Source organism: Aulonocara stuartgranti, assembly GCF_965226115.1.
Source record: "Aulonocara stuartgranti genome assembly, chromosome: 7".
Classification (NCBI taxonomy): domain Eukaryota; kingdom Metazoa; phylum Chordata; class Actinopteri; order Cichliformes; family Cichlidae; genus Aulonocara; species Aulonocara stuartgranti.
The window spans coordinates 39,510,366-39,530,774 of record NC_138945.1 but is presented as its reverse complement, the minus strand read 5'-3'; the positions used below and the strand labels follow the sequence as shown (position 1 = coordinate 39,530,774).

Sequence of the window (20,409 nt, the reverse complement as noted above, 5' to 3'; positions counted from 1 at the left end):
CTCGGCGGTCCATCTGCATCTAAAGGACAACGGTCACTCTTTCGAGGAAAGAAAGCCATCTATGTCCACTGTGAGCGACCATCTTTGAACAGAGGCGGTGGCTTACAACACCAACTGTCTGCCATCTATAATCCAGTTTTTGAGATCCCTTCCCAGACGCCTTAACGCACACTCACATCCTGGGCCTTCGACCTCAGGAAATCACATGAGAGGGTGCGGCTAAGTTTCACAATGAGCTCGTCCGAAACACTGGCTGATTGTGACCCACACCCGTTTTCACACCTTGGCTCATGTGATTGGGTAGAGGATCATTAGGGGGTCCGTTGTCCCTCTTTGGGGGGTTACTCTCACAGAGCTTAAATCTGGAACTCCATGGGCACCATTGGACCCTAGAACTGAAGAAGCTTCTCGGATGAGAGGTGAAACATCTTCAAGCAACTTAAAGAAGTCCAGACGCTTTTCTTTCCAAGCTCCTTAAACTACGATGACCTGGATGACTGAGAACCTTCACAGACATAACTATGAACCTAGGAATCACCATAGAATATTCAAAATGAACAGTATCATGTCCAGAAACTAGAGACACTGAGGCTATACTATGAAATACTTATATTGTTCTTACCTTTACTGTGACCAAAATTTTGAGAAGCTGTACCGCTTGGAGGTTGATCACTGTAGCTGATAAAACCAAAGTTTGGTGGCTGCAGAGGATGCGAAATTGGCACAATCAAAATGTTTTTCTTAGTCTATACATAGTTTTATGTTAAAATTGGAAAAAACAAATTGGAATCCTCTGCTGTCTTGATTTGTCAAAAGAGAATTAATTTATTTAACCAATTTAAAATCATATTCTGTTTTTTTCTGAAAAACAAACTTTAAAAAAAGTTACGTTTAGGTGCTCCCTCATTCACAGGCGATCACCACAGTAGTTAAAACTGAACCAGCAATCTTTCACTTGCCAAGCAAAATGTGAAAATCACTGCACTACAGTGTTTTTTGTTTTGTTTTGTTTTTATTTTCCGGACCTAATTCATCAAAATAAGACACTGCGGTCCCTGTAGCCATGGTGATAAATATGGAAAAATCTTAAACAGATGTATAATCACTTCAAGAAAATAGAAGCAGAAGGCTGCAGTTTTGTTTCTCACCATTGTATCAACTGGCTTAAAAAGGGGTTTGAGAGTATTGGCCAGGACACCCTGAGGATCGTTGATGGTCTTCATGGCTGTTTTCATTTCATCTGGATCTATGTAAAGATTCTCCAGACCCTGTAAAGTATTTGTCTTGGGCATCTTGTATAAGATGTACCTAAGGACAAACAGTTGAAATGACACTGAAACTTTCACTGCTGGTACCATCCATGTGCAGCAGGAACTGTGTCACAACCTGATCACATCACCATAAACATGAGATGTTTATAACATATTACAATAATCACTTACTGGTGCTTCTATAAGAGGTATAGCTGATTTGCACCTTGCATGAATCTAATTAACAGTGTTCACATTGATGTTTTGCAATCACGTAGATACTTTTTACCTTTCCCACATGGACTCATGCTGCAATCATGAAGAAAATAGAAATACTCACCGTTAACTTTACTGTGGGAGTCATCTCCATAAATAAGTATTGAAGTAAAACTGGGGATTATACTGTTATACTGACCTGTGTATGTATATATATATATATATATATATATATATATATATATATATATATATATATATACGTCGCCCGGATCAACAAGGTCCGCGTCAGGTGTTGAGGAACCAGGGCACCCTGACGAAAAGTGGGCTACTGGAACAAGAAGGCATCGGTGGGCAAGAGACGAAAACAGGGCGTTGTTGGAATGCTACTACGCAAGTAACCCCGGCGGAAGGGGCTACATGAATAGGATGACGGACCTATGGATTCTTCGATACCCAACATCCACAATGACGGCGAAACAACTAGTAGCTCAGTGTTCCAACATTTGAAAGAAGGGACTGCTCTCACAGCTAGAGATTGCTCGAGGTACAACACAAATGCTATGGCAAGGAGGAGTCAGGACGCCAGGTCAGGGGGGAGATATCATCACCCCCACCCGAGATTGGGTACATAGCCCCAAGTGCGATAGGAGAAGGATCGTTGAGTGCGAGAGGAACTGACCTGAAAAATAGGATCATGGCCAAGCTTGAAACCTGGATCCCCCGTAGCCGGTTACCAAGATTACGTGAAGTACCCTCAGAAGGTCTGCTAGATGATGTTAATGCAGCACTACGGACAATACCTACAACCACGATTACTGACACTAACAAGCTCATCTACAATACGGCAGCAGTGATCAGTGAGATGCTTGGCTACAAGTTGAACAGCCACAAGGGGCAGTACCCTCCATGGAGAAGGAGGCTAGAGGGCAAGATCAAAGTAACACGGAGGGAGGTTAGCCAACTAACGGAGTTACAGAAAGGTGCGACAAAGAAGGTGCATAAGAAATACAGCAAGCTGTCCATACCTGAGGCCTTGGAAACTGCCAAGCAAAGACTCACAGCCTTGGCCAGCCGCTTGAGGAGGTACACCAGAGAGATAGAAGGCAGGAGAATAAACCAGCTGTTCTCCACAGAACCAGCAAAGGTGTACTCTCAGTGGCAAGGGAACAATAATAAGAGAACAGCACCACCAAGGCTGGAGACGGAGCAATACTGGAAGAGCATATGGGAGAAGGACGCAACCCATAACGGCAATGCTCAGTGGCTAGTGGATCTGAGGGCAGACCACAGCGACCTCCCTGAACAGGGTCCAGTAACCATCACAGTGGCAGATATCCAAGAAAGGGTCTCCAGTATGAAGAGCTGGACAGCACCAGGGCCCGACATGGTTCACGCCTACTGGCTAAAGAAGCTGACTGCACTCCACGAGCATCTGGCAGCACAAATGAACCAGCTGCTAGTTAACGAGAGACACCCGGAATGGCTAACCGAAGGTAGGACGGTCCTGATCCCCAAGGACCCCAAGAAGGGACCGGTCCCCTCCAACTACCGACCAATAACCTGCCTCAGTACTACATGGAAGCTCCTGTCAGGCATCATATTGGCTAAGATGAACAGGCACATGGGTCAATACATGAGCGGGACACAGAAAGGAATTGGCAAGAATACCAGAGGCGCAAAACACCAGCTACTGGTAGACAGAACAGTCAGCCGAGACTGCAAGACCAGACTGACCAACCTGTGCACTGCCTGGATTGATTACAAGAAGGCCTATGACTCAATGCCCCACAGCTGGATACTGGAGTGCCTAGAATTGTACAAGATCAATGGGACCCTAAGAGCCTTCATCAGGAACTCAATGGGGATGTGGCGTACAACACTAGAGGCCAACTCCAAGCCCATAGCACAAGTCACCATCAAGTGTGGGATCTACCAAGGAGATGCTCTGTCCCCACTGCTGTTCTGCATAGGCCTGAACCCCCTCAGTGAGATCATTAACAAGACTGGCTACGGATACCGACTACGGAACGGAGCAGTTGTCAGCCACCTCCTGTACATGGATGATCAAGCTGTATGCCAAGAGTGAACGAGACATCGATTCACTGATCCACACTACCAGGCTATACAGCAATGACATTGGAATGTCGTTCGGACTGGAGAAGTGTAGTCGGATGGTAACAAAGAGAGGGAAGGTAGTCAGAACTGAGGGGATTGAACTACCAGAAGGCAACATTGCAGACATAGAGGACAGTTACAAGTACCTGGGGATCCCGCAGGCAAATGGGAACCATGAAGAGGCCGCTAGAAAGGCTGCAACCACCAAGTACCTGCAGAGGGTCAGGCAAGTCCTGAGGAGTCAGCTGAATGGTAAGAACAAGATCCGGGCCATCAACACGTACGCCCTGCCCGTGATCAGGTACCCTGCTGGGGTAATAGGCTGGCCAAAGGAGGAGATAGAAGCCACTGACATAAAGACAAGAAAGCTCCTTACCATGCATGGAGGGTTTCACCCCAAGTCCAGCACCCTGAGGCTGTACGCTAAGCGGAAGGAAGGGGGCCGGGGACTGGTGAGTGTCAGCACCACAGTCCAGGATGAGACAACGAACATCCAAGAATACATTGGGAAGATGGCCCCAACTGACCGAGTGCTCAGTGAATACCTCAGGCAGCAGAAACCCAAGAAAGAGGAAGGAGACGAGGAACCATCATGGAAGGACAGGCCCCTGCACGGTATGTACCACCGGCAGATAGAGGAGGTGGCTGATATCCAGAAATCCTACCAGTGGCTGGACAAAGCTGGACTGAAAGACAGCACAGAGGCACTAATCATGGCAGCACAAGAACAAGCTCTGAGTACAAGATCCATAGAGGCGGGGTCTATCACACCAGGCAAGACCCCAGGTGCAGGCTGTGTAAAGATGCCCCAGAGACAATCCAGCACATAACAGCAGGGTGCAAGATGCTAGCAGGCAAGGCATACATGGAACGCCATAACCAAGTGGCCGGCATAGTGTACAGGAACATCTGTGCCGAGTATAACCTGGAAGTCCCGAGGTCAAAATGGGAGATGCCCCCAAGGGTGGTGGAGAATGACCGAGCTAAGATCCTGTGGGACTTCCAGATACAGACGGACAAAATGGTGGTGGCTAACCAACCGGACATAGTGGTGGTAGACAAACAGAAGAAGACGGCCGTAGTGATTGATGTAGCGGTTCCGAATGACAGCAATATCAGGAAGAAGGAACACGAGAAGCTGGAGAAATACCAAGGGCTCAGAGAAGAGCTCGAGAGGATGTGGAGGGTGAAGGTAACGGTGGTCCCCGTGGTAATCGGAGCACTAGGTGCGGTGACTCCCAAGCTAGGCGAGTGGCTCCAGCAGATCCCGGGAATAACATCGGAGATCTCTGTCCAGAAGAGCGCAGTCCTGGGAACAGCTAAGATACTGCGCAGGACCCTCAAGCTCCCAGGCCTCTGGTAGAGGACCCGAGCTTGAAGGATAAACCGCCCGCAGGGGCGTGCTGGGTGTTTTTATATATATATATATATATATTAGGTGTGCAACAATATATGTATCGATATTGAACCGTTCGATACAGTGCTTTCGGTTTGATACGCATATGTATTGAACAATTCAAATTTTTTTATTTATTTTATCAACTTTTCTTCTGACGATGCTGTCTGTGTTGAGAGCTGAGTGGATCTGCACTCGACAATGCAGCCTAGGCGAGTAGTCAAACGCGAGCTATAGCGAGACAAGTTAAGTTCACAGGCAGTGTTACCAACTTAGCAACTTTGTCGCTATATTTAGTGAGTTTTCAGACCCCCTTAGCGACTTTTTTTTTCTAAAAAGCGACTAGCGACAAATCTGGCGACTTTTTCTGGTGTTATTGGAGACTTATTTATGACGACTTTTTGAGGTGAAAGGGCGTGTTGCTCTTACTCTCAACAAGTAGCGGTGCTGCCATGGGCACCTCACCCATGCTAAAGCGCTCACGGGCGGGGGATAGTCCTCCCCCAGCTGCAGGAGATGTTCACACCTATGCGTCCAAACTGCAAATGAATCGCGCATGAGCGAAGCCGCTGCTCCCGCACTTACTGTAGCTCCTTAAAGCGTTAACACCGTCCAGCCCCACGTATGGGCCAAACTTGTTAACGGAGATTTGCCGCCTTAATGCAGTTATGGTGTTAACGTCATTTTAACGAGATTAACGCTGACAGATCTAGTGGGAACACAACGAATATGACTGCACATTTACGCTGACATCACGCTAGTGCAAAGACAAGTGGAAGCAGACAAAAACAACAACAAGCACACATGCTACACATAGAGCAGGGCCCTGTTTCAGAAAGCCGGTTTAGTGCAAACTCTGAGTAAGTATACCCTGAGTTAACGAAAACTCTGGGTTTTCGGTTTCACAAAGCGAGTTTAGATTAATTCTGAGTGAGTTACTATGACGACACACTCCGTGAAGCTAACCTGCCCCCTAGCAGGTTTACTTCAACTAACCCTGACGTTCTCCGCCTCTTTGTCGGAAACCTGACTGTAGGAAGTGTCAGACATGGCGTGCCCCTTCCTTGAAGAGCCAGTAGATGTTGAAGCCCAAATTCTCCGCAGAGCTCTCTGCCGGGAGAGAGTGATTAGAGCGCGTTTGGACATTTTATCATTTCCTGATGATTTTCTGTGTGAACGTTACCGTTTTTCAGCACAATCTATAATTTATTTGAATAACATCCTCAGGCCTAATATTGCTCATGTGACACATCGCGGACATTCTCTCAGTTCTGTACATATTATTTGTATTGCACTTCGGTTTTTTGCAAACGGGAGCTTTCTGTATAATATTGGTGACGCTGAGCACGTTTCCAAGGCTACCGTCTGTCGGGCAGTCAGGAATGTTACAGTTGCACTGAAACGTCTCCTGCACTCGTCTGTGGTGTTCCCCGGTCATAGACCCACAAGATTTATCAAAGAGGGATTCCACAAAATTGCAGGTATCAGGATGAACGACACTTAATTCATGATGTGGTGATACTTGAACTACTACTTAAATTTTACATTTATTTTCACGGTTCCCAGGCGTGATTGGCTGTATAGATGGCACTCACATTCCAATCATTGCTCCTTCAGTAAATGAAGGAGACTATGTGAACAGGAAGTCTTTCCACAGCATTAATGTGCAGGTACATAGTTCCCTGTAACATTTCAAACTAACAAATTATTTCATTATAGTAATGGATGCTAATTTGTGTTCTCTGCACTGTGAAGATCATATGTGATGCTGCCAACATTATCACAAATGTGGAAGCCAACTGCTCAGCCTCTGTGCGTGGTGGTGGTGGAGGACCCCCACCTGTTTTTCGGGCCTCCGCTTTTTTTCTAGTGGCTATAACGGGTCACATTTGAGCATACAGAGTAAGAAAATGTGTACTTGTAATGTGCTCAGATAATTTCAATAAGTGCTTACAGAAAGAAAATTAATGTAGCCTCTAACTGCAATTGATTTACATAGGACAAACAGACCAAGCACTATGGCTCATAATACAATTACACCTTACCTGTTTGAACTATATTTTTATATTTCATTTTTACTTGCTACCAGGAACGTTTGGGGCCTGTTGGGTTGCACCTGCGCTCACATCACATCACAAAATAAAATGTATAAAATAAAAAATAAAAAATAAAATAAAATATAATAAAATAACGTGTTAAATGGGTGGAAATCCCTAGATCAATGTTTAAATTAACACTCACGCATTGACTCTGTCGGCTATGTTTTGCCATGCATGCTCCCTTTCTTTTGCAGCTGAGGCTGTGTTACTTTTTTTCCGCAAAATTTGCATGTTATCGGCATATGCTGCCATCAGAATTTCGGCCTCAAGCGCTGTAAAATACATTGACCGCGCCTTCTTTCCCTCCGTCTCCATGGTGACTCGCTTAATCTGTGCTCCACTAATCAGGGCTTTATGTATCCTCGTGCGCGCGCTTAACTTGGGGTTAAAGCAACTCCGCGTTGATTGAACTAATTGTTATCAGCCTTTCTGAAACCGAATATTCCGAGTTGGTCAGTTCGGGGTTACTCAACCCTGAGTATCGTTTTTCACTCTGAGTTTTCTAAACCGGCTTCCTGAAATAGGGGCCAGGTCAATATGACCCAAAATATTTATCACAATATACATTTGAAAATTTGCGATAATGATATAACTGGCGATATAATTGACACCAGACAAAATACTCAACAACTTTATTAGTGCAAAAAAAACAAAAAAACAAACATCAATGTATTTTCACTTAAACAAGCAGCTGTTTTTTATGTGCATTAAAGTTGTATAAAAATGTAACAGTGCAAATGCAAATTCCTTGCTGACAGTTTAACCAAAAGGCATTTCCAGTGGAAATTGGCCGACATATCCTCAGCATAACCATGGGCCTGTCTCAATATGCGTACTTATCCGTACTTGCGTTCTCGTGTACTTGTGATACTTCATCAGTCGGAGACCAAGTACTGTTCCAATTCAAAGTACGCATCAAGCCGAGAACGCGAAAAATTCCCGGATGTGTTCTCGCTCCACCTGTTTTGTCGAGCATGCATCGGTGGTGACTTGTGTGGACTTGGTACAGCTAAATATCCCAGAATGCAAGTCAGGCAAGTCTATACTTGCCGAGAACGTGAGTACGGACTCGCGTACTTGAGAATTGAGAAAGGGCCCATGTATAATATCCACAAAACTTAGAAAGAGGTTATACACACACAATACGGTAATATTATGTTGAAGCACAGTACGTATCACTCTGCGAGGCTCCTGCCTACGATAGCCGTAATGCTCTGAAAATCCATCAAGCGGTGCGGGTTTGTAGCTTAGCAAAGTCGTACTGAAACATTTGACAGATTTTCGAGCGCCGTGTACGACATAAAATCGTTTCGAGGTCAGTAAACACAACCAGAATTCATACATAAGGCACACGGGATTATAAGGGGTACTGTCGATTTTCAGAAAAATCAAAGGATTGGTTTTAAGTGTGCCGTATTTTCCAAAAAACACGGTAATAATAACGGCCTGCTAGCATGCTCTACCAATAATAGTGCTTTGTTGTGTATCTGACAGACGAAAGCTAAACCAGTTCCACACCACTGAAGTTGCAGCATTTTTACAAACCAATTTTGGTTCAGCCGTTTCATTTAACGATCTGCTTTCGCCCTTCTTATTCTCTGTCGCCGCGGCTTTTTCCGCCATGTACGAGCTGGCCCCAGTGTTTTCTGGCATTTTCAACTCCTCACTGCAGGCATGTCATGTGCCTGCCTGCTTCAAGTCCTCTACCATAATCCCTGTCCCCAAGAAACCTAGGATCACTGGACTAAATGACTACAGACCCGTGGCTCTGACATCTGTGGTCATGAAGTCATTTGAGCGCCTAGTTCTCTCCCATCTCAAGACCCTCACGGCCCCCCTCCTGGACCCCCTGCAGTTTGCATACAGAGCCAACAGGTCTGTAGACGACGCCATCAACATGGCCCTACACTTCATCCTGCAGCATCTGGACTCCCCAGGAACCTACGCCAGGATCCTGTTTGTGGACTTCAGCTCTGCCTTCAACACCATCCTTCCAGACCATCTCCGAGGCAAGCTTTCCCAGATGAATGTGCCTGATCCCACCTGCCGGTGGATCACTGACTTCCTGACGGACAGGAAGCAGCATGTGAGGCTGGGAAAGAATGTCTCGGACTCCCGGACCATCAGCACCGGCTCCCCTCAGGGCTGTGTTCTTTCTCCTCTGCTCTTCTCCCTGTACACCAACTGCTGCACCTCCACCCACCAGTCTGTCAAGCTAATCAAGTTTGCAGATGACACCACCGTGATTGGGCTCATCTCGGACGGGGATGAGTCTGCCTACAGGAGGGAGGTTGAACATCTGGTGTCCTGGTGCAGCCACAACAACCTGGTGCTGAATGCCCAGAAGACAGTGGAGATTATTGTGGACTTCAGGAAGCACACAGCCCCACTCCCCCCCATCATCCTGACTGACACCCCCATCACCTCTGTGGACTCATTCCGCTTCCTGGGTACCACCATCACCCAGGACCTGAAGTGGGAGCCCACCATCACCTCCGTCATCAAGAAAGCCCAGCAGAGGATGTACTTCCTGAGGCAGCTGAAGAAATTCAACCTGCCAACACGGACGATGATGCAGTTCTACACTGCAATCATCGAGTCCATCCTCACCTCCTCCATCACCGTGTGGTACGCTGGAGCCACTATCAGGGACAAACAGAGACTGCAGCGTGTTGTGCGCTCTGCTGAGAAGGTGATTGGCTGCAGACTCCCATCTCTGCAGGACCTGTACACCTCCAGGACATTGCGGCGTGCAGCTCGGATCTCAGCTGACCCTTCTCACCCTGGACACAGTCTGTTTGACCTGCTCCCCTCAGGCAGGAGGCTCCGGTCCATTCGCACCAGAACCTCTCGCCATAAGAACAGTTTCTTCCCCTCTGCTGTTGGACACATGAACAATAACCATATGACTGTTCCCACCACTAACACATGACCCTACGCTGTGTTCACTGCATCATTCCATGTTTGGCACTGATCACCACCTGCACTCATGTATATATCTTTCTACGTAGCACTCTTAATTCTTATTCTCATGTATATATCTCATGTATATATCATGCACATATCTTTCTACGTAGCACTTTTAATTCTTATTCTTACTTTTATTTTTCCATGTCTATTTAAGCGCAATTTATGACACTATGTTTGCACTGAAGCACCGCAGCAATTTCCTAATGTTGTAAACCTGCTCAACATTTGGCAATAAACCCCTTTCTGATTCTGATTCTGATTCTGATTCTGATACGTATGAAAACAAAGGCACTGCGCATGCACGTTTTACCCATATTCTATCGCGATATTTCATTTTCTTATTGTTGCCCAACATTATACTGGTATTACCATGAACGGTATGATATGGCCCAGCCCTAGCTACAAACTTTACCCGAGTCATTTAGACAGCCGTTAGCACATGATTCTAAGAGGGCAAAAGAAATAGGGCAATTGCTACTTTTATTGCTGTCGACACGCGACCATTTTCTGTTGTAGAAAACCTCCCCCTTATGGGGACCTGATATATTTAATATGCTGCTGAGAATATACTGAGAAGGGTATTGTATAACTTTTATTTTGGAAAAGAGCCATTTCTCTATAATAAACTCTCTTATCCAAAAATTAGTGATTTCTCGAACAGATAGATTTATTTTTTTTAACTATTTTGTTGTTTCGGCAACATTAAATTTAAAAACTGTACTTTTGAGTTAAAAGAAATATTTATATTTTTAATAAATTACAAATTAAAAAAGGCATGAACATTTTTTGTATCGAAAAAATATCGAACCGTGACACCAAAGTATTGAACCGAACCGTGAATTTTGTGTATCATTGCACCCCTAATATATATATATATATATATATTTATATATCTATGTATATTACATATATACATACATATGTGTGCTATGAGGAGACTTACCAGTCCACTTCACCATTGTTTTCATTTCTGCAGGTCACACTGCCCTCAGATGTCCAGCAAAGCAGACTGAAGGTCAACAGCAGCTTCCACATGACTTCCTGAAATAAACTGTGCTTTAGTTATTTTGAAATATGTGTGTATGAGCTTTGTTGTTTATGTGATTCTTTCTATATTTAACAGGGAGGAGATGGCAGCATAAGGTTTTTATAGAAATGAATGTGACTCTTCCCTTCCTGCTGCACCTGAAACAGCTGACTGACACTCAGATTCATTTCCTGGTTAATAATGTCACTGTCAAAGTGCATAAAGGAGCAAATTATAAGATTGACATCCCCTTTAGCCAATTTTTTTTGTACTTGACAGAAACATTTAATGTATGTTACCGTGGCAATCAATGTTTAAATAAAACACTGTTATAAAGCTTTAGACACAATTGGATGTTGGAGATGATGTGAACGTTTGAGTGAAGATGAGGCTGAAATTACTTAAAAATTCTAAAAAGGATTTAAAGTCACTTTTTAAATGCAGCACTAGTCTGATTGTAATCTTATTATATTTCATATTAAAACAGGTTCACAGATTCAGATTATGACACCATTAAATGATCTCAAAGAGGATTTGAAAGGACCAGAGTCTATAATTCAGACTCTGAACCTCAAAATACAGCATCAGTCTCAGTGGGTCAACCCTGATAAAAGCAGCACGGATCCAAAATGGATGCAGGTGTTTTCTCAAGGTACAATCCATTTGACCTCTCAGGGCCACCATAAGATGATGGGTCAATGCTCTGAAATGTGTTCTGATGACACAAATAATGAAATCCTATACAAAAAGTGAGGTGAGGTCAGAGTTTCTCATTAATCTACTTAGAGTTACTTTTTAAACTTAGAGTTTGAACTTGTTTCCTGGAATACAACCCTGCAGCTTTCACACTCAATAATATCATACAGTAGGAGATTTTGGGGTCATATTTTGACTTCTGGGCTTTATTGTCCATGTCGAACGATTCTGTCTGAGAGGTCAACAGTTTCTGCATGTTTCTATATAACCTGCATGCTAAATTAATAACATTCAGTCCCTTAAGTGTGTGAGCAGTATGAGCTGCACACGTACCTCCCCCTTGGCAAATATGAGCAGTCAGTGACTGAAAATGACATGGGAATGTTTGCACAACCTTTCCACAAAAGATCATTATAGGCAGCCTGTTTATATTTTATCAGATTTTAATTGTCTATAATCAGCCTTCAGACAGCAGATTATCTGTTTATGCATACATGTAATTGTAAACAAACTTATATTTATGTATCATATCAAAGGAAATCAGTCAGACCTGTGAGAGTCGAGGACGAGTGAAGCTGCTTTAGCATCGGTGTAGAAAAGACCTCTTCTCTTTTATGATTGTCACAGGTTCCTGCACAGTTATTCTCAGCACTGCAGGACTGAATCTAACAAAAGCCAAACACATTATATTGATTTAAATAATAACTTAGAATCCGAATCATTCTGGTTCTGCCTGCAGGAAGCATACACCCCAATGAGGGTCAAAATAAAGGAAACAATCAATCTTTCTTAACTGTAATAGATATGAAGAGCAGCTTACATTATTATCACTTCTAGAGGATTTCCCTGCTGGCTGTGACCACAGAGCCTGCTGAGCTGAATCTGCTGATTCTGCTTGAGGTTGATGGACCCTGTACCTCTCCACCTACCTTGATTCCTGTTTAATGTGTGAGTCACACAGCATCATCATCATATGGCTGGATTTTACCAACCCAGTCCAGATGCAGAAGCAGTTTTGTGCAAAAGATGACATTTGAACTGAGCTTATTACTAATGTTTATGAACTGGCTGTAGTTGAAAGTTACACAGATGAACGTTTGAGCATTTCTAAATCCGATGTCAGGCCAGAAATTGTTTTGGTGTCTTCTGAAGGGGAGTTGAGGCGTACTGTGTAAGATTCAGACCCCAGAACTGTTTTTTTTTAACCATCAGAACCCCTGTAGACTGGAACAGTTACACAGCTGGTCATAAAATGAGGAATGAGATGCAATTTATTCAAAGCATTTTGGTCCTTCCTCAGTCTTCATATGAATGACTCAGTCTGATAATAGAAGATCTTCTTTTTAGTGTTTTCTTTGATGCTTTCAGCAAGTTTCATTTAAGAGTTGAACTGGCTTTGGCCCAGAGGGATCTTTTTGGTATCCTAACAAAAATGCTTTACAAATTTCTGAGCTTTATGCTCTTACAGATATCACACAGAACACAGACTGCTGGACTCTTTTAACAAACTAATGAGTTGTGAAAACATATAATATTTACAGAGTTAAAAAAAAAGGGCTCAAACATTGACTTCTACAAATTAGTGATTGTAAGACTCCGGTTTCCCCTTGGGACCTGCAGGTTCCTGTTAACAAGCTGCAGGTTTTACTGAAGTATTAGAACAACAAACAAAACAGAAATCAAGAAACAAAACCAAATAAACAAAAAAAACCCTCCTATATCCATCCATCCATCCATCCATCTTCATCCGCTTTATCCGAGGCTGGGTCGCGGGGGCAGCAGCCTAAGCAAAGAGGCCCAGACCTCCCTCTCCCCAGCTACCTCCTCCAGCTTATCCGGGGGAACACCAAGGCGTTCCCAGGCCAGCCGAGAGATATAATCTCTCCAGCGTGTCCTGGGTCTGCCCCGGGGCCTCCTCCCGGTGGGACATGCCTGGAACACCTCACCCAGGAGGCGCCCAGGGGGCATCCTTGTCAGATGCCCGAACCACCTCAGCTGGCTCCTTTCGATGTGGAGCAGCAGCTGCTCTACTCTGAGCCCCTCCCGGATGGCCGAACTTCTCACCCTATCTCTAACGGTGTGTTCACACCGAACGCGATGGACGCGAATAAAACGCCCCAAACGCCCCTAATTTGACGCGTGCACATTTGCGTCTCAACGCGTGTCCAAGAAAAATCCATCGCGCGTCAAAATATGGCATGCAGGACTGTTTGACATAATTTTATTTGAATCAACACCTTTCACTCACTAGAATTATTTCTGTTGTTCACTGGTGCAATTTTTTTTTTTTTTTTGTCTTTTGTTTGACGAAATGCAGCAGCTCACATTTAAACAGAAAGGGAACAGCAGGATCACATCAAGTTTGTTCTGCCGTCCCAACACTGGCTTTCAGTCCATTTCAAGATCCAGTTTAAAATGTTATTACTTGTTCATCAGTCTCAGTTATTTGGTGGCCTGCAACTTAACTAAAGTTCAATGGGCCTACACTCCTGCCAGAGTCCCGGTGATTGGTTAGGGAAGAGAGTTGGCTGCGCACTGGCATCTAGTTAGAAAATATACAGTATAATATATAAGATGTTAAAGCTTTAGTAGAACAGAGCACTTTTATTTTATGTTGCTCACAGTTTTATTAGTCTAAGCACTGCAGAAATGAACCTCAGCCTGTACCTCCCACTCCCCCAAAATCAGTCAATCAGCATTCACTTGGCTTATTTTTATTTGATGTGACATTTACAGGAATCCGTCTGTTTACGGCGTATAAACCTCAAGGACAAACCTTCAGATCAGCAAACATTAGCAAACGTGGACCTTGTTCTGCACAAATAAATGATATAAACAGAAATGAACACGTGTTTTCTGCAGTTACAGTCACTCTGATATTACCTCACAGGCAAATCAGGGTTATTCATATGCACATTTTACAATGTACAGTGACGCAGGATACATTTTCTGATTTATACTGTAACACTCAGCAGTTATTTATTTATTTTTAAGTTATGAATTTATTGCAGTCATTTGAGTAAAAAGACCATTTGCTTATAATTAACAAACTATGATTAATTACAAGTACTAAATAAAAGTACAGCATTACTTACAGGCTGGATTCACAGACTTTTAATTCTGTCATAATAACAGAATTAAAAGTGGCTGCTGCCCATTCGACCTGGCTCTGAATCAATGGTGTATTTTTCCAAATGCACTAACGGAGTTTTTGATTCAATATGTATTTAAGTTATTAAACGTGTACAGTGAAACAATTTCTTTTATATATATAAGATAACATAAAGCATCATCACAATAAACCTGGTTACATTTTATTTCAATATTCATTTGACACTTGCTGGTTGGACCTTATTGTTCCAGCACTCTCAGAGGCAGTGGACATGTCCACTGTGTACGACCATCTGTCTGCCATCTATTATCCAGTTTTGAGATCCTTTCCCAGACGCCTTAATGCCCATTCACATCCTGGGCCTTGTGACTGCAGGAAATCACATGACAGTGTGGGGCTAGGTTTCACAATGAGTTCATCCGAAACCTTGGCTGATTGTTACCTGTAGACTTGGGTTGGGTTGCCGATAATACTCAGCTTCTGTGCAGACCAGCTCATATGAATGACTCAGTCTGATAATAGAAGATCTTCTTTTTAGTGTTTTCTTTGATGCTTTCAGCAAGTTTCATTCAAGAGTTGAACTGGCTTTGGCCCAGAGAGATCTTTTTGGCATCCTAACAAAAATGCTTTACAAATTTCTGAGCTTTACGCTTTTACAGATATCACACAGAACACAGACTGCTGGACTCTTTTAACAAACTAATGAGTTGTGAAAACATATAATATTTACAGAGTTAAAAAAAAGGGCTCAAACATTGACTTCTACAAATTAGTGATTGTAAGACTCCGGTTTCCCCTTGGGACCTGCAGGTTCCTGTTAACAAGCTGCAGGTTTTACTGAAGTATTAGAACAACAAACAAAACAGAAATCAAGAAACAAAACCAAATAAACAAAAAAAACCCTCCTATATCCATCCATCCATCCATCCATCTTCATCCGCTTTATCCGAGGCCGGGTCGCGGGGGCAGCAGCCTAAGCAAAGAGGCCCAGACCTCCCTCTCCCCAGCTACCTCCTCCAGCTTATCCGGGGGAACACCAAGGCATTCCCAGGCCAGCCGAGAGATATAATCTCTCCAGCGTGTCCTGGGTCTGCCCCGGGGCCTCCTCCCGGTGGGACATGCCTGGAACACCTCACCCAGGAGGCGCCCAGGGGGCATCCTTGTCAGATGCCCGAACCACCTCAGCTGGCTCCTTTCGATGTGGAGCAGCAGCTGCTCTACTCTGAGCCCCTCCCGGATGGCCGAACTTCTCACCCTATCTCTAACGGTGTGTTCACACCGAACGCGATGGACGCGAATAAAACGCCCCAAACGCCCCTAATTTGACGCGTGCACATTCGCGTCTCAACGCGTGTCCAAGAAAAATCCATCGCGCGTCAAAATATCATATTTTGACGCGCGTCAACCGGAAATGTGGGAGGAATGTGGGAGGAAGTTGTGCCAGACATCTTTGCAAGATGGCAGCTGTCGAGCTAGCGCTTGAAGAGAGACTCTCCCTTCTCTATGTACTGTGGAGAGCAGAGCAGCAGCGTAAAAGATGTCCTCGCCATACCTGGGTCCATCAGGTCCTCCAGAGGCGTGAGCAGTTTGGTGAGTTTCACCATTTGCTCCAGGAGCTGCGCCTGGATGACGGCCGATTCCAGCGCTATCACCGTCGGCCAGTTTGAGGACCTGCTTTCCCTCGTTGGTCCCAGCATCGCCCGCCTAGACACCAACTACAGGCGCTCAATCCCACCTGCAGAGCGCCTGTCCGTCTGCCTGAGGTTAGTAAAAGTGTTTAATACGGTAGTCCTTTATTGATACCTGTGCTAATATGCTAAACCATCCAGTTATACACTGCTAACATGGATGTGCTATGCTAACAGTGAATGCTGTCGGTGTTTACTGAAAGAAAACTGTGGTATGGAGACTGTTTATAATATTTCTAGTGATACTCAGAAGCTCTCATCAAGTCCCGATTTAATTCGATTTATGCTGTTATCAGTGTTTGCGATGATAGCATGGCTGTGGTGTCACATCAATGTATGCGCTCGGTGTTTGCTGATATCAAACTGTAGCATTAGGACCACTGAGTTAACCTTTGTAGTGATACTCACTCCTTTTTATTTAGACCTGGTTTGATTCTGGGATAGTTGAATATTTGTATATAATCCCTGCAGCTGTCAGACTATAACAGGGGTCACCAGCCTTTATTAAAACAGAGTTAGATAAAACTGTGAACAGTTTGGTTCATCTTTAGTTACATGGTTCTATCTTGATAAGCTATGTCTTATCACAGATTAATTTTTCAAAAATATTAATGATTTAAGCAAGGAAAGGGCTACATGTCAACACACAACTCTTTATTTCTATTAATGTTTTACTTCATTCCTACCTGATTGACATGTTTAGGAATTATGAGTGATTGGCACACTGTAGTTGTGAAAGTTGCTACCAATCAAATTATGATATGTTAAAGTTAAAACAAAATACAACTGTTTTAGATATTATCTAATATACATTTTGTAATTATCCTTATAATTACAAAATGTTTTATGTAAGATTTAAGTTTTGTGATTTAAATCTGACATCACAAAAGTATTTTGGAATTTGAATAATGTATTTTGTAACTGCAGTACACATAATACTGATTTTGAACAATTTTGTCCAGGTTCCTTGTCACCGCGGACTCCTTCACGACCAAGCGTTCAGTTACAGAGTTGGTGTGTCCACGGTGAGCCAGATCATCCCCCAGGTAGCGACGGCCAACTGGGACTGTCTAGTGGACGATTTCATGGCTGTGCCTTCACCTGGAGACTGGCGGTCCATCACAGAGGGATTCCAGGAGCGCTGGAACTTTCCTCTCTGCTGTGCAGCTCTGGATGGGAAGCACGTCCAGACAAAGGCACCCCATATATCATATAGGAGACACACACATTGATATACACTAAATATTTATTTCATTTCTTTTTTGTGGTGCCCAAATTTATGCACCTGCTTGATTTTGTTTAAACAATTATTGCACACTTTCTGTAAATCCAGTAAACTTCTTTTCACTTCTCAAATATCACTGTGTGTGTCTCCTGTATGATATTTAACTGACATTTTTTATTGTAACAACCAACGATTTATACAGGAAAATGATGTCTATTAACAAGGTTGCCCAAACTTCTGCATCCCACTGTATTAGTATATTTTGTCATTAGTATAATATGAAATAAATTCTACATGTGTCAAGTCGTGTGCCAACATTTGCTGTGTAGTAGAACTGAGACATTAGTCATTATAAAAATTTATTTGAAATAATATTAAAATTCTCAAACAGAAAAACATTAAACATAAATATATAAAATATAAGAATTTACAGAGAGACAGGAATAAAAAGGACCAGCTGCTCTCCAGAGCAGGAACAAGGCTGAGGAGGAAATGCTCCATTGGAGACTGGTGTGAACTCTTCAGGGATACCAGGATGGCCAGCTCCACCGCCGATGGACCGTCCTGGGACCCGTCCCTCATCTGCCTCGGAGCCGTCCTCCCCTGTGGGCCTGTAAAACAGCACAAAACACAAAGAAATGAGAAGGCTGCTACTAGATTTTAATTTCAACATTGAAAAAAACAAAAACAGGATATAATCAGATTGGTTTTAGATATTTAGTAAACGTGATCACAAGGCAATCCCACTGACTAAAAAGGTATCAGTGCTTGCTGTACATATCTGTGGGTGCAGCAGCAGGAGCTCAGGGACTGGGGATGCTCTGCTGCAGAATCAGTTGGTTCTATCAATACAGTATTAAATGTTAACAGGTTGAATATAATAATCGTAGAGTAGACAGTGGTCCCTCATTTATTGCAGCAGGGGTTCTCAGAATAACTAGCCCCTGGTCACGCACTTTATACACTGTTTTCCACACACACACATGAACATTGGTCACAGTTCTCACAATTGATTCTCAAAGTGCAAACCTTTGTAGATTGCAAAACGTAAAAGTATTATTATGCCGCGGTTTGTCTTCATCTGCCCGCCACTTTCGTGCACCTTTTTCCCTCGCGGTGCAGGTGTTTATTTCCGAATGAGGGTCACAGTTATGGGTGTTTTTGTGCTGTTTTTTCTATTGAACGTGATGGTTATCAAAACCAAACGTGATAAATTTGGCAAGCGCAGGAGACACGACACAGAGCAGATTTGTCAATCAGGCTGCAGAATGCAATGCTGTACGGTGCAATAAAAAAATCAGCGAAAAAGCGAAGCAGTGACGGATGAGCGGGACCACTGTGTGCTGTTTATTAATAAAAAATATATATTCCTATATGACAACATGCATAAAAGCAGAACGGTATTTGTACGTCAGTGGGAAAATAGCGGTGGCTTGCTAGCTTTTGTGCGGCTTCCCCGGGTCAGTGAAAACTTTCAAAAGAGAAATGAATGAACTTACCAGGTTGCCCGATCTCTTCACATATCTTCCTCCAAGCTCGGTCCTTTTTATTCCTGTCTCGGTACAGAAAGCAGCTGGTGTCGTACAGCTCCGAGTTGTTTGCTACCGCATTGATTAGCCTTCCCTCCATTGAAGTATGAAGGGATTTGGCTGGATCTGCCCCTTTGACCTAGGTCACAGCCACGTCACCAGGCTCCTGATTGGTTGTCGCGGCGCGATTTGACGCTGGAGTTCAGCTTTTTCCAACTCGAGCGGTAGACGCGAAACGCGCGTATGCACAAAATGCAACACAAAAACTCACGCGCGTGGTTTTATTCGCGCGTCAAACGCGCCAGACGCGCTACACTGACGCGCGTTTCACGCGTTTTGGCGTTTTCGCGACGCAAATCTGCTTCCGAATTTTCGCGGGACCCGCAATCGCGCGTCATCGCGCCTTTCCATTGACTTTACATGTAAACCTGACGCTCTATTCGCGTCCATCGCGTTCGGTGTGAACACACCGTAAGGGAGAGGCCAGCCACCCTTCGGAGGAAGCTCATTTCTGCCGCTTGTATCCGCGATCTCGTTCTTTCGGTCACTACCCACAGCTCGTGGCCATAGGTGAGGGTAGGGATGTAGATCGACCGGTAAATTGAGAGCTTCGCTTTTACACTCAGCTCCCTCTTCACCACGACGGACCGGTGCAGCGTCCGCATTACTGCAGCTGCAGCCCCAATCCGTCTGTCGATCTCCGGCTCCCTTCTCCCATCACTCGCGAACAAGACCCCAAGATACTTGAACTCCTCCACTTGGGGCAGGAACTCATCCCCGACCCGGAGTGGGCACTCCACCCTTTTCCGGCTGAGAACCATGGCCTCAGATTTGGAGGTGCTGATCCTCATTCCCGCTGCTTCACACTCGGCTGCGAACCGTTCCAGTGCGATCTGGAGGCTCTCACCCGATGAAGCCAACAGAACCACATCATCCGCAAAAATCAGAGATGAGATTCTGAGGCCACCAAAGCAAAAGCCCTCCGCCACTTGGCTGCGCCTAGAAATCCTGTCCATAAAAATTATGAACAGAACCGGAGACAAAGGGCAGCCCTGGCGGAGCCCATCACCCACCGGGAACGAG

At 44.2% G+C, this 20,409-nt stretch overlaps 1 protein-coding gene across 1 annotated transcript in view; it reads right to left on the bottom strand.

Annotated features, from left to right (window-relative positions):
* The window catches only part of LOC309712246 (plancitoxin-1-like), a 47,810-nt gene extending 35,137 nt beyond the window's left edge, over positions 1-12,673 (bottom strand). The window contains exons 1-5 of the mRNA XM_082542910.1: positions 12,593-12,673; positions 12,323-12,437; positions 10,993-11,090; positions 1,149-1,308; positions 623-701 (exon numbers count right to left, since the gene is read on the bottom strand). Of these exons, the coding sequence (XP_082399036.1) occupies positions 623-701; positions 1,149-1,308; positions 10,993-11,084 (331 nt within the window). The 5' untranslated portion in view covers positions 11,085-11,090; positions 12,323-12,437; positions 12,593-12,673. The remainder of the gene's footprint in view (positions 1-622; positions 702-1,148; positions 1,309-10,992; positions 11,091-12,322; positions 12,438-12,592) is intronic.
* Positions 12,674-20,409: the final 7,736 nt, after the last annotated feature.